The 15,191-nt window shown below is 39.9% G+C and overlaps 1 protein-coding gene across 7 annotated transcripts in view; it reads left to right on the forward strand.

Moving 5' to 3' along the window:
- The window catches only part of ATP11C (ATPase phospholipid transporting 11C (ATP11C blood group)), a 168,951-nt gene that overhangs the window by 133,680 nt on the left and 20,080 nt on the right, over positions 1–15,191 (forward strand). For all 7 annotated transcript variants that reach the window (XM_027092390.1, XM_027092394.1, XM_027092391.1 and 4 more), the window contains one exon: positions 10,771–10,898. In XM_027092390.1, the coding sequence (XP_026948191.1) occupies positions 10,771–10,898 (128 nt within the window). The remainder of the gene's footprint in view (positions 1–10,770; positions 10,899–15,191) is intronic.

Here is a 15,191-nt window from a genome sequence, read left to right on the forward strand (position 1 = left end):
CCATTCTAACCGGTATGAGGTGGTACCTGATTATAGTTTTGATTTGCATTTCTCTAATAATTAGTGATGTTGAGCAGCTTTTCAAGTGCTTCTTGGCCATCTGTATGTCTTCTTTGGAGAAATGTCTATTTAGGTCTTCTGCCCATTGTTTGGTTGGGTTGTTTGTTTTTTTAATATTGAGCTGCATGAGCTGTTTATGTATTTTGGAGATTAATCCTTTGTCAGTTGATTCGTTTGGAAATATTTTCTCCCATTCTGAGGGTTGTCTTTTCGTCTTGTTTGTAGTTTCCTTTGCTGTGCAAAAGGTTTTAAGTTTCATTAGGTCCCATTTGTTTATTTGTATTATTATTTCCATTACTCTAGGAGGTGGATCAAAAAAGATCTTGCTGTGATTTACGTCAAAGAGTATTCTTCCTGTGTTTTCCTCTAATAGTTTTACAATGTCCGGTCTTACATTTAGGTCTTGAATCCATTTTGAGTTTATTTTTGTGTAAGGTGTTAGGGAGTGTTCTAGTTTCATTCTTTTACATGTAACTGTCCAGTTTTCCCAGCACCACTTATTGAAGAGACTGTCTTTTCTCCATTGTATATCCTTGCCTCCTTTTTCATAGATTAGTTGACCATAGGTGCGTGGGTTTATCTCTGGGCTTTCTATCCTGTTCCATTGATCTCTATTTCTGTTTTTGTGCCAGTGCCATATTGTCTTGATTACTGTAGCTTTTTTTATATATATAAATTTAATTTAATTTATTTTATTTTTTATTTTATTTTATTTTTGGCTGTGTTGGGCCTTCGTTGCTGCGTGCGGGCTTTCTCTGTTGTGGTGAGCGGGGGCTACTCTTTGTTGTGGTGCACAGGCTTCTCATTGTGATGGCTTCTCTTATTGTGGAGCACAGGCTCTAGGCGCACAGGCTTCAGTAGTTGTGGCTCTCAGGCTCTAGAGTGCAGGCTTAGTAGTTGGGGTGGATGGGCTTAGTTGCTCCGCGGCATGTGGGATCTTCCCAGACCAGGCCTCGAACCCATGTTCCCGGCACTGACAGGCAGATTCGTAACCACTGCACCACCAGGGAAGGCCCTGATTACTATAGCTTTGTAGTAGAGTCTGAAGTCAGGGAGTCTGATTCCTCCAGCTCTGTTTTTTTCCGTCAAGACTGCTTTGGCTGTTTGGGGTCTTTTGTGTCTCCATACAAATTTTAAGATTTTTTCTTCCAGTTCTGTAGAAAATGCCACTGGTAATTTGATAGGGATTGCATTGGATCTGTAGATTGCTTTAAGTAGTATAGTCATTTTCACAATGTTGATCCTTCCAATCCAAGAACATGATGTGTCTCTCCATCTGTTTGTGTCGTCTTTGATTTCTTTCAACAGTGTCTTATAGTTTTCTGAGTACAGGTCTTTTACCTCCTTAGGTAGGTTTCCTCCTCAGTATTTTATTCTTTTTGTTGCAATGGTGAATGGGATTGGTTCCTTAATTTCTCTTTGTGATCTTTCATTTTTAGTGTATAGGAATGCAAGAGATTTCTGTGCATCAACTTTGTATCCTGCAACTTTATGAAATTCATTGATTAGCTCTAGTAGTTTTCTGGTAGCATCTTTAGGATTCTCTATGTATAGTATCATGTCATCTGCAAACAGTGACAGTTTTACTTCTTTTCCAATTTGTATTCCTTTTTTTTCTTTTTCTTCTCTGATTGCCGTGGCTAGGACTTCCAAAACTATGTTGAATAATAGTGGCGAGAGTGGACATCCTTGTCTTGTTCCTGATCTTAGAGGAAATGCTTTCGGTTTTTCACCATTGAGAATGATGTTTGCTGTGTTTGTCATATATGGCCTTTATTATGTTGAGGTAGGTTCCCTCTGTGCCCACTTTGTGGAGAGTTTTTATCATAAATGGGTGTTGAATTTTCTCAAAAGCTTTTTCTGCATCTGTTGAGATGATCATATGGTTTTTATTCTTCAGTTTGTTAATATGGTGTATCACACTGATTGGTTTGCATGTACTGAAGAATCCTTGCATCCCTGGGATAAATCCCACTTGTTCATGATGTATGATCCTTTTAATGTGTTGTTGGATTCTGTTTGCTAGTATTTTGTTGAGGATTTCTGCATCTGTATTCATCAGTGATATTGGTCTGTAATTTTCTTGTTTTGTAGTATTTTTGTCTGGTTTTGGTATCAGGGTGATGGTGGCCTCATAGAATGAGTTTGGGAGTGTTCCCTCCTCTTCAATTTTTTGGAAGAGTTTGAGAAGGATGGGTGTTAGCTCTTCTCTAAATATTTGATAGAATTCACCTGTGAAGCCATCTGGTCCTGGACTTTTGTTTGTTGGAAGATGTTTAATCACAGTTTCAATTTCATTACTTGTGATTGGTCTGCTCATATTTTCTGTTTCTCACTGCTTCAGTCTTGGAAGGTTATGCCGTTCTAAGAATTTGTCTATTTCTTCCAGGTTGTCCATTTTATTGGCATAGAGCTGCTTGTAGTAGTCTCTCATGATGCTTTGTATTTCTGCAGTGTCTGCTGTAACTTCTCCTTTTTCATTTCTAATTTTATTGACTTGAGTCCTCTCCCTCTTTTTCTTGATGAGTCTGGCTAAAGGTTTATCAATTTTGTTTATCTTCTCAAAGAACCCACTTTCAGTTTTATTGCTCTTTGCTATTGTTTTCTTTGTTTCTATTTCATTTATTTCTGCTGTGATCTTTATGATTTCTTTACTTCTACTAACTTTGGGTTTTGTTTGTTCTTCTTTCTCTAGTCCCTTTAGGTGTAGGGTTAGATTGTTCATTTGAGATTTTTCTTGTTTCTTGAGGTAGGATCTTACTGCTATAAACTTCCCTCTTGGAACTGCTTTTGCTGCATCCCATAAGTTTTGGATCGTCGTGTTTTCATTGTCATTTGTCTCTAGGTATTTTTTGATTCCCTCTTTGATTTCTCCAGTGCTCTCTTGGTTATTTAGTAACGTATTGTTTAGCCTCCATGTGTTTGTGTTTTTTACGTTTTTTTCACTGTAATTGATTTCTAATCTCATAGTGTTGTGGTCAGAAAAGATACTTGATATGATTTCAGTTTCCTTAAATTTACCAAGACTTGATTTGTGACCAAGATGTGATCTGTCCTGGAGAATGTTCCGTGTGCACTTGAGAAGAAAGTGTAATCTGCTGTTTTTGGATGGAATGTCCTATAAATATTAATTAAATCTATCAGGTCTCTTGTGTCATTTAAAGGTTGTGTTTCCTTATTAATTTTCTGTCTGGATGATCTGTCCATTGGTGTAAGTGAGGTGTTAAAGTCCCCCACTATTATTGTGTTACTGTCAGTTTCCTCTTTTATAGCTTAGCAGTCGCCTTTTGTATTGAGGTGCTCCTGCGTTGGGTGCATATATATTTATAATTGTTATATCTTCTTTTTGGATTGATCCCTTGATCATTATGTAGTGTCCTTCCTTGCCTCTTGTAACAGTCTTTATTTTAAAGTCTACTTTAGGGACTTCCTTGGTGGCACAGAGGTTTAGAATCCGCCTGCCAATGCAGGGGACACGGGTTCAAGCCCTGGTCCGGGAAGATCCCACATGCCGCAGAGCAACTAAGTCCGTGCGCTACAACTACTGAGCCTGTGCTCTAGAGCCCGTGAGCCACAACTGCTGAGCCCACTCGCCTAGAGCCCGTGCTCTGCAACAAGAGAAGCCACTGCAATGAGAAGCCCGCACACAGCAACAAAGAGTAGCCCCTGCTCTCTGTAACTAAAGAAAGCCTGTGCACAGCAACAAAGACCCAACACAGCCAAAAATAGTAAATAAATAAATGAATTTTAATTTTAAAAAAGTTAATAAAAAATAAAGTATTTTTTCTGATATGAGTATTGCTACTCCAGCTTTCTTTTGATTTCCATTTGCATGGAATACCTTTTTCCATCCCTTCACTTTCAGTCTGTATGTGTCCCTAGGTCTGAACTGGGTCTCTTGTAGACACCATATATATGGGTCTTGTTTTTGTATCCATTCCGCAAGCCTGTGTCTTTTGGTTGGAGCATTTAATCCATTCACATTTAAGGTAATTATCGATATGTATGTTCCTATTACCATTTCCTTAATTGTTATGGGTTTGTTTTTGTAGGTCCTTTTCTTCTCTTGTGTTTCCCACTTAGAGAAGTTCCTTTAGCATTTGTTGTAGAACTGGTTTGGTGGTGCTGAATTCTCCTAGCTTTTGCTTGTCTGTAAAGCTTTTGATTTCTCCATCAAATCTGAATGAGATCCTTGCCAGGTAGAGTAAGCTTGGCTGTAGGTTCTTCCCTTTCATCACTTCAAATATATCGTGCCACTCCCTTCTGGCTTGTAGAGTTTCTGCTGAGAAATCAGCTGTTAACCTTATAGGAGTTCCCTTGTATGTTATTTGTCATTTTTCCCTTGTTGCTTTCAATAATTTTTCTTTGTCTTTAATTTTTGTCAGTTTCATTACTGTGTGTCTCGGTGTGTTTCTCCTTGGGTTTATCCTGCTGGGACTCTCTGCACTTCCTGGACTTGGGTGGCGATTTCCTTTCCCATGTTAGGGAAGTTTTCAACTATAATCGCTTCAAATATCTTCTTGGGTCCTTTCTCTCTCTCTTCTCCTTCTGGGACACCTATAATGCGAATGTTGTTGCGTTTAATGTTGTCCCAGAGGTCTCTTAGGCTGTCTTCATGTCTTTTCATTCTTTTCTCTTTATTCTGTTCTGCGGCATTGAATTCCACCATTCTGTCTTCCAGGTCACTTATCCGTTCTTCTGCCTCAGTTATTCTGCTGTTGATTCCTTCTAGTGTATTTTTCTTTTCAATTATTGTATTGTTCATCCTGTTTCTTTGTTCTTTAATTCTTCTAGGTGTTTGTTCTTTAATTCTTCTAGGTCTTTGTTAAAGATTTCTTGCATCTTCTCAATCTTTGCCTCCATTCTTTTTCCGAGGTCTTGGATTATCTTCACTATCAGTATTCTGAATTCTTTTTCTGTAAGGTTGCCTATCTCCACTTCATTTAGTTGTTTTTCTGGGGTTTTATCTTGTTCCTTTATCTAGTACATAGTCCTCTGCCTTTTCATTTTGTCTGTCTTTCTGTGAATGTGGTTTTAATTCCACAGGCTGCAGAAATGTAGTTCTTCTAGCTTCTGCTGTCTGCCGTCTGGTGGATGAGGCTATCTAAGAGGCTTGTGCAAGCTTCCTGATGGGAGGGACTGGTGGTGGGTAGAGCTGGGTGTTGTTCTGGTGGGCAGAGCTCAGTAAAACTTTAATCTGCTTGTCTGCTGATGGGTGGGGCTGTGTTCCCTCCCTGTTTGGTTGTTTAGCCTGGGGCGACCCAGCACTGGATCCTACCAGGCTCTTTGCTCTTTGGTGGGGCTAATGGCGGACTCTGGGAAGGCTCACACCAAGGAGTGCTTCCCAGAACTTCTGCTGCCAGTGTCCCACGGTGAGCCACAGCTGTGATTCCAGTGCTCTTGCAAGAGGGAGTGAGCACACGTCCTTCCAGTTCGCCATCTTGAACCGATCTCTGTAATGTAGTTTATATTTGCTATTAATTACCTTTTATGTATTGGATTGTAGAAATTAGAGAGGTATGCCCAACGTAAAAGGATTTTTTTTTTCTTAGTTCAACAGTTGATCTGCTTGGCCTGGTTTTTGACAATAGCAAAATTTTATATCTGTGCTTTAGTAATGGTCTTATTGTTATTTTCTTTTTGAAAGTTATTTGGTACGTCCTGTTGGAATTGAGATCCTTTAAAAAGTATTTTTTATTTTTGTTAGTGTACACAATGTTTTCCAATAATCCTAAAATATTATAGTTTATTATTTCATCAAATAAAATCTCATACCTTTGCATTTTCTCAGGTTGATTCTCTAGAAAAACATTGATGTTTAAGCTAACAAAGAAGCTGTGATTCCTGGATAATGCCTTGGATTAGTTAAGCAATTCTACACTTTTAGCCCTCTGTAGTTTTCTGAACATTTTTCACATATAGAATATGCTATATGTTAACTTGATACATAAGTGGGGGATGGGCAGGCATATTTGTAGGTTTGTTTTAGCAGCTGAACTGTATTTTGCATTGCTTCTAGTGGAAGTATAGCTATGTAAAGGAGCTATAATGCTCAACGACTCAGAAATTTTGTACTTAATCTATGAGCAATTCAGTGATTATTACCAAGCTGAGCTGCTGGTAACATCATCACAGCTATTAGAGACTGATTTTCTCAATTTCAAGGCATGTTCCATTCCTCATGATAGGATGTGATTTTTTCCTAATTTCTTGGCAGTATTTTTAAGAGAATGTATTCTTCTCAATGGGAAGCGACTCTATTTATTTGTTTGTTTGTTTGGCTGCACCGGGTCTTAGTTGTGGCATGCAGGATCTTTAGTTGCAGCATGTGAACTCTTAGTTGCGGCATGTGGGATCTAGTTCCCTGACCAGGGATCAAACCCGGGCCCCCTGCATTGGGAGCATGGAGTCTTAGCCACTGGACCACCAGGGAAGTCCCTGCTTTCTTTCTCTTGAACTTGCCTCTTTGCCATTTGGTATGCTGTCTCTTACATCAGTGCCATGTCATCAGCCCCATGATGCCAGTTAAGCCGATCACTTTATGAATTAATCATCTACCAGCTGTAGAAAGTACCATCAGCCTTCTTGTATTCAAAGCTAACAGTATTGGTAACAGAGAGTTTTATAAACTCTGATGAATCTACTTTTCTTGAACATTCAGATTACTGTTGATCAAAATGTTTGTAATTCCTCACTTCCTTGGAAGATGAATGCAAGTTTAAAGGGACATTTTCAAATTTTGTAGCAAAGTGATAAAGGGAAGTTGGCTTTTTAAACCATGTTTACTAAGCACAAGTTGTGTGAAGAAAGAAAGGACTTATTCCCTATAAAACCCTGGGCTGTTGGGGGTTTGGGAGTCTGCTTAGGTTCCCATAGGACTTGATGCTTGCCTTTGTCAGTTGCTCAACGGGTACATTCATTCATCTAACAAATACTTCTTGAGTGCCTACTGTGTGCCAGGCTAAGTGCCGGGGATATAACAGTGATCAAAACTCTTTACCGCATGGAGCTTGTGGGTACAGTGAGTGATAGGGGGAGAGACAGACAGCAATCAGACAAACACATTATTTTGGGTACTCATATATGCTCTGAAGGAGAACAAAAAGCATAATAAATGGATAGAATGTGGCTGGGGAAGAGAGCTGCTGTTTTAGACAAACTGACCTGGAAAGTTCTCTCTGATGAGGTGACATTTGGGCAGAGATCTAGAGGAGATGAGGGAAAGAACTAGGCAGACATCTTAGAAAAAGTGTACCACGTAAAAGGAAGGTCTCTCTGAGGTAGTGATGTATTGTACATATCTTTAGTTTTCACTTTGGCCTTGTGCTGAATGTAGAGACCTTTATTGCAGATATTTGTGGAATACATACAGGTAGTCAGCCTTTTTCACTGCAGGTCTACTTCGGGTGTTCTCTGCAACCCTGGTACTTGGAGAGTGAGCTATGGAGAATGTAGAAATGGGACCAGGATGCAGATTATTTAAGCAAAAATCAACTCTTTGTTTACCAAAGCCTAGGTTAGTAGTGGACTTTCTTCTGCATGAAAAGATACCCTTATAACAGGTATAACAAGAAACAGTATTATCAACTAAACCTGTTTTGTTTTGTTGTTGTAAATTTATTTTATTTTTGGCTGCATTGGGTCTTCATTGCTATGTGCGGGCTTTCTCTAGTTGCCACAAGCGGGGGCTACTCTATTGCGGTGTGCGGGCTTCTCATTGCAGTGGCTTCTCTTGTTGTGGAGCACAGGCTCTAGGCGTGTGGGCTTCAGTAGTTGTGGCTTGCAGGCTCAGTAGTTGTGGTGCACGGGCTTAGTTGCTCCACAGCACGTGGGATCTTCCCGGACCAGGGCTCGAACCTGTGTCCCCTGCATTGGCAGACGGATTCTTAACCACTGGGCCACCAGGGAAGTCCAGTTTGTGTCACATTTAAATGCATTTTATTAATCAAAAAACATTTTATATATGTGAAAAATACATGTGAATATGGGATGTTATTTATTCAGGTCACAGATGATGGTTGCATGACAACATCTAGCACTGTGTAGAAAATACTGAACTCAATAAGTACTAGCATCAAAACAAGATTCATTATAAAAACCTTAATATTTTTTTCAATAAAGGAATATTTACAATATCAGATCAGTCCTTTACAACTATGTTTTAGCTTCCAGTCTCTAGTCATTCATTCATCCAATATTTATTGAATGCTTTCTGCATGCCAAGTTCTGTTCTAGGAGTTCCAGATTGTCAAAGCCAGTAAAACACTTGTAGTTGATCACATTAGGTTCATTACTCAATGCAACAAGAAAGAGTGTACACCATGAGGAACAGTAGGGCCTCTTAGGAAGCGAGTGTTAGAAAAGTCTTGTAAGATTTGGGCTTGAGTTAGGTGATTTGTGGAAGGGTTTAAGGAGTAGGGCCTTGCTGGGTGCTGTTAGCAGATGGGGGTAATTTTATGAGTAAGCATGTTAGTAAATCTTATCCAGGAAGCCAACATGTCATTGGTCAAGAGGCAATAGTCACCCAAATCAGCCAGAATGTAGATGTTGGTCATTATTGTGATTTGGACAATATTTATATTCTGTCTGTGTTCAAATGTGATTACAGAGTGTTTTTGTCTCGATATATCGAGGTCACACAGTGGCCTTGTTTGATGTTGCTGTTCTGCGAAATTGTTCATGTTCTACAGAGTGCCGGTGCGTAGCTGTGAGTGCTGGGCCAGCTCTTGAATGTCAGGGGCTGCTTTGCTTTTTCTCAAGCTATAGCTATCAATAAATAAATAAAAATCCCTGCCCACATAGAGCTTAAATTCTAGTGTGAAGAGAGAGACAGTAAACATAATAAATTTATCATGTAAGTTAAAAGGTGATTAGTACTATGGGGACGTGCACAGGATTGGGGGGAATGTGTTCAAGAGAGAGGAAGTGGCAAGGTAAATCAAGGTTGGTCTCACTGAGAAGGTAACAGACAGGTAAGAAGCTGGATCGAGGAGTAGGACTTTATATCCCCACCATTGTAGGAGCTTCTTTACTTTCAGAGATAAAGGAATCGACTGGAGAGTTTGAACAAAACAATGATTTGATTTGACTTATTTTCCAGTAGAGCTACTTGGGCCATTGTGTTGAGACTAGACTGCAGGTCAAGGGGAGAAGAAGCCGGGAGACCAATTAAAGGCTTGCAGAGTGGTCACAGTGGAGGGGCTAAGAAGTGATGTGGTTCTGAATGTATCTGAAAGTGGAGCTAGTAAACGGTGCTTGATAGATTGGATGTGGCTTGTGAAAAAGAGAAGAGTGAAGGATGAATCCAAGATTTCGGTTCTGGTTGATCAAAACGATTTTGTTGCCCTTTCCTGAGATGAGGAAGACTTCAGGAGGAGCAGGTTTGAGGTGAGGGCAGGTCAGGAATTCAGTCTTGGATGTAAGTTTGAAATATGCTAGACACCCAGGAGGAGATATCAAGTGGGCAGTTGGATATATGGGACAGGTTTAGGCTAGATATGGGAATTTTCAGTGAATGGGTTATATTAAAACCACAAGACTAAATGAGATCACCTAGAGAGTGAGCATAAATAAAGTTCCAAACACCGAGTGCTGGAACACTCCAACACAGAGGGCTCAGGGAGAAGGTGAGCCCGAGAAGGAATGGCGAGCGAGGTAGGGAGAGAATCACTCATTTCAAAAGATTTCTTGAGTACCAGGCACCAGCGTAGATACTGGGGTTGCAAACATTGTGGGGCCACTCACTGAGGTAGGGGACATGGGAGGAAGCAGATTTAAAGGGAAGGTTAATGAGTTTGGTTTTAGACATTTTGAATTGCAGGTTGTCCTGTGGGACAACCAGCAGGAAGTTGGAAATTTTGGTCTGGAGCCTAGGGAATTCAGGACCAGAAAGAGTCATGACCATGTGAATATATTTAGCTTTTATTTTTTTGAATATTTATTTAATCCTTAGTAAATGGCCACATTCAATATCATAAATATACTCTGGAGAAGGTGATAGTGATATTTAAAACCATGTAAAATATTACCCCAAAAAACTGTGACACAGGCTGGCCACTGCTTATATTTAGTTTCCCTAAGGGGTTCCTGTCTTATACTTAATTGGTCTTCATTTGCTGAAAATCTTTTGAAAAGTTCTTAGTTAATATCCATTAGAAATAGAGCTTATCAGCCACATAGCACAGGGAGATCAGCTCGCTGCTTTGCGACTACCTAGAGGGATGGGATAGCGAGGGTGGAGGGAGACACAAGAGGGAGGAGGTATGGGGATATATGTATATGTATAGCTGATTCACTTTGTTATAAAGCAGAAACTAACACACCATTGTAAAGCAATTATACTCCAATAAAGATGTTAAAAAAAAAGAGTTTCTCCTTTACACATACTTATATATAAATTTACTTGGACTAATTAATAAAAAGAAAAGCATATATATTTAAAAAAAGAAATAGAGCTTATAGCTTGTAAACATTCTGAATAAGATCGTATTTTAAAAGGGAGGGTATTTTAATATGCCTATGTTTTAATATGTTAGTTTCTTTTCTATAGTGGTCAGTTAGAGTGACCTTATTTACAAAACCTCCTTTGCTGTCACAAAAGGTGTGAAAGGAAACTGTCTTGTTTTAGCTTGTGAGTTTTTCTAAACACTTAAATATCCTCTTGCAGATGATTGTTACATTACCTTTCTCTTCTGTGGTTTGTCATTACAGCCACTGTATGATGCCGCTTACCTTACAATGTACAATATCTGCTTCACATCCTTGCCCATCCTGGCCTACAGTCTACTGGAACAGCACATCAACATTGACACTCTGACCTCAGATCCCCGATTATATATGTAAGTTGAACATATGTAAGTTAACCCCCCGCCCCAGACTTTCAAAATTGTGGATTTCATTTTATCTACAGGTAGGAAGGACACAGAACTGCCCTCCTGGTTTGATTACATGGTTCTGTTCTGCATTTTTAGCTACTTAAACCAAACCATCCAGCTGGAAAATGATGTATTTCCTAGGTATTGATATATGTCCTGTAGTTGAATGGGTATGAATTATTTAGTTCAAAATCAGTAATTCCTAAAACTTTGCCCACATTGTCATAGAGTTCTAGAGTCTTGGATGGAGACACAATAGTTTAACTACCTGCCACCCCCCACCTCCCCCAAGAAGGGCCACACAAAGATCTCTTGTAGTTTAGAATATTGATCCCTCCCTGTAATGGATTGAACTGATGATGTTATGTTAGGCTTTCTCTTGTAAACTGCCCCTGAAATATAGCCTCCGGAGTGCTTTGTTAGCTGCATTCTAAAATGGCATTGTTGAAGAAAACAATTAAGTCATCAAGCCATTGTATTCATTTTGTGTTAGTTGGAAATAGATGCTTTTCTCTATGGGTGGGGGACTTGGCACTAGCCCCAGTTGCTTAACCTTTGATTAAATTGGATTTTTATAAGTGAAGCTTACAGCTAAAGATAAAGATATTAATTTACAGCAGGTTGTAAGCGTTGCTAAATAGTGGGTAGCAAGTGCAATAGAGAGACTTGGGTGTGATTCATTGGTGCGAAGTGAAGGTGCACAAATTTAAAGGATGACTTTAACCAGTATGACTCATGAAACTCACATCTAGGAATTGTTAGACTTAACCAGGTTTATAAAATTAGTTGTCATTTTAAAGGTATTTATTATAAAAAGTTTAAAACATGCAAAGAGTATAGCAAAAGTACTATTTATATAGTGAACTTCCCTGTCCTTACCACTCAGCTTCAACAATTATCAATTCAGGGCCAATCCTGCTTCATTAATAACCTTGTCTTATCTATCAAGGACTTATTTTGAAGCAAATATCGAACTATATAAAATAGTTATTTCAGCATGTATCTTTTACATGTACTGTTATAACAGTACACTATCATACCTAAAAATTTAACAAGTCATATCATCAAATATCCAGTCAGTGCTCAAATTTTTCCAGTTGACTCAATTTCTTTTTATGGCATGCTTGTTTGAAACAGTATATAAGGCCCATATACTTCAGTTGGTTAATATGCTTCTTGAGACTCTCTTAATCTGTAGGTTAACTTGGCAATTTATTTGTTAACGAAACCAGATAATTTATCTTGTAGCATTTCCCCCAATCTAGAGTTTGCTGATTGCCTCCTCATGGCGGTAACATATTCTGGTTTTCCCTGTATTTCTTGCAAAGTGTATTGTTAGATCTAAAGGGGAATCGTAGAAATCTTGGTAGAAATCTTCCAGAGCATCAGCTCTCACACCCTCTTTTTTTTAAAAGAATGAGGACCCAGGGCCCAGAAATGACTTGCCTAAGGACACAGCATGTAACAAGAGGCCAGAGCAAGATCAGATTTCTATCCTCCTGATGACCGGCCCTGTGCTCTTTTCCACAGGCTGGTGGTTTTCAAAGATTGAGTAGCAGTGTTCTGTTTTCAGACAACAACTAAAGTGAAGACCAGTAGTGCAGTTACTCTGGTTGAAGAGGGCTTTGGGTGGCAGTGAGCAGAATGCCTCCCGTTCGGTCCCACCAAGAGCTCTAGCTAATCGCCTGCACTCTGATCCCAGCTCTGCCACTGACTCTGTGGCCTTGCTCAGGTTACTTGACTGAGATGGGCCTCAGTTTCCTCTTCAGTAACAATAGATCCAATCACAATGTTTTGGGGGAGGATTAAATGAGTGACTACATGTAAAAACTTACAGTGGTGCCTGGCACATAGTAAGTTTTCAATAGATGGTAGCTATTAATCTTATTATTCTAACACCCTTCTCCACATAACTTCAGGGCTATGCTGAGCAATTTCTTTTTGTTTGTTTGTTTTTGGGTTTTTTTGGTTGGTTTTTGTGTGTGTGTGTGTGGTACGCAGGCCTCTCACTGTTGTGGCCTCTCCCGTTGTGGAGCACAGGCTCCGGACGCGCAGGCTCAGCGGCCATGGCTCACGGGCCCAGCCGCTCCGCAGCATGTGGGATCTTCCCGGACCGGGGCACAAACCCGTGTCCCCTGCATCGGCAGGTGGACTCTCCACCACTGCGCCACCAGGGAAGCCCTGAGCACTTTCATACATTAAGAATGTTGAAAACTTGAAGCAAGCCGTTGAGTACAAATTATTAAGGGTTTCCATGAAGTTTTAGTTACCGCATGCAGGTGTAGGTCATGAATTTTTAAGCAATGTTGCATAGAGGGCATACTTGCCACATACGATGGAGAAATGAAAGCCATAGCATACCTATCACCCAGCCCAAAATGCAGCTTCCTGCCTGCCCGCTCTGATGAGACTGTGCTCTCAGCCTGTCACTGTATTGGAGATTACTCTGTTACTCTGAGCATTCCTTTGTAAATGTGAAGCTCTAGTCTTCATATGTGTCTCTCTCTGCATTTGTACCACTTAATGTTACTTGTGGCCTTGTGTAGCATATTAATATCACCTTCGGGGACTTAGTGACACAGGCGTTTACCAAAAGTTTTGATATGAAATGTGACATAATTGGATCTTTTCATATTTTTTGAGAGAAATTTGAAAAGTAAACTGTAGTTCTTTTCTAGAGGGTAGAGGCATAGTCTGTTTCTTATACAACTTTAAAAGGCAAAAGAAAGGTCCTGGTACACCTACTGTCTCCCATTGTATGGAGGTGCTCAGGCCTGTGCTGCTGGTCAACCGCTCCCCTCGCCAATCTTCACTCCCTCGTGTTGCCCCTCACGTTGGCTATCATATTCTGAGTTAACAACAGGTTCATCATTCACCTGAGCGCAGCTAGAAAACCTCAACTATAACCCAACACACCATGACTCCCCTTCCTTTCTTCCCATGGCATGTAATGTAAATCCAGTGACTGGCTGGAAAGACAGGAACCACTTCCTGCCTCAGCCCAAGTCAGTGACTCTCAAAAGCCTCATTGGCTGGCAGTTGCTGGGCCCTCCTTGCAAGGATCTTTAAGGGAGGTGCCTTCCCTGTGGCTCCCAGTTGCCTTGGGAACACGACTTACTGGCTGTGGGGAGAGCTTGTTTCTGGGAAGCAGCTATACCTCTTTCCCCCTGCAGTTTTCCCAAGGCAAACAGCAGCGTATTGCTTTATGCATCTCCCTACATTGCTGATTTCTGTGTGCACCTGGAAATCCTAGTAGGTAAAAGTTGCATAATTGCTATTTTTTCAGGAAACCCTACAGCACTCCATACCAACTGAACAAGGATCAGTTGTATTTACATCACAAAGGTCTTTCTTATTCATTACAGCCCAGTGACATTCTTGGTAGTATTGGCAACAGGTGTGCTATTTCAGTGATTACATACCTTTTGATAAATGTTAAGAGGAATTTGAAATAGAAGCTAAAAGAATTCCATGCACAGACCCATCTTCTTTTTGCCCCATTAGAGTTGTTAGCCTTCTTCAACATTCTGACTTGTACCCAGAAGACTGCTATTTTTGACAGATGTTAAACTTTTGATCTGGCCACTTGCCATTTATCAAAGCATGGCTGTACAGCTTCAAACATGTTATTTGACTCAATTTTTAAAATATAAAGGCTACCCCAAGACCTAAGAAAGGTTAAATTCCCAGGCAGAAATCTTGATTAAACAAAATATTTTAACAATCATAGTTGCAAAGCCATGGTAGCTTGGTTGAGAGCATGTGATTTAAAGTCACATCAGTCTAGGATTGTATACTAGCTCTGTCCCTTACTAACTGAGTGAACTCTGGCATACTGCTGTACTAGTGGTTCCCAAACTTTACTGCACATTACAATTACCTGGGGAGTTTTAAAATTATCCTGGTTGCCCAGGTTACACCTCATGCCAGTTAAATCAGAATGAGGGTGGGAGCCAGACATCAATGTTTTTAAAGATCCCCTGGTGAATCTAATGTGCATCAAAGTTTGGAAACCATTATGGTACACCTTTGTGAGGCTCATTATTTGTAAATGGTAGTGATAAGAATACCTATCTCATGTGGGTTTTGTGTATACAAAAATGGACAATATAAAACTCTTAACCCACTTTTATAAGCGTATATATAATAAGTACTCAGTAAATGAGATCTAATTATTATTGATGATATTATTATTGTCAGTGGCCAGAATTTTAACTTAGAAGCACTTTGACAGTTTACTGCAACACCTCAGACAGG

Source organism: Aethalodelphis obliquidens, unplaced genomic scaffold (genome assembly GCF_003676395.1).
Source record: "Aethalodelphis obliquidens isolate GAN/ISIS:26980383/991018 unplaced genomic scaffold, ASM367639v1 scaffold78, whole genome shotgun sequence".
NCBI lineage: Eukaryota > Metazoa > Chordata > Mammalia > Artiodactyla > Delphinidae > Aethalodelphis > Aethalodelphis obliquidens.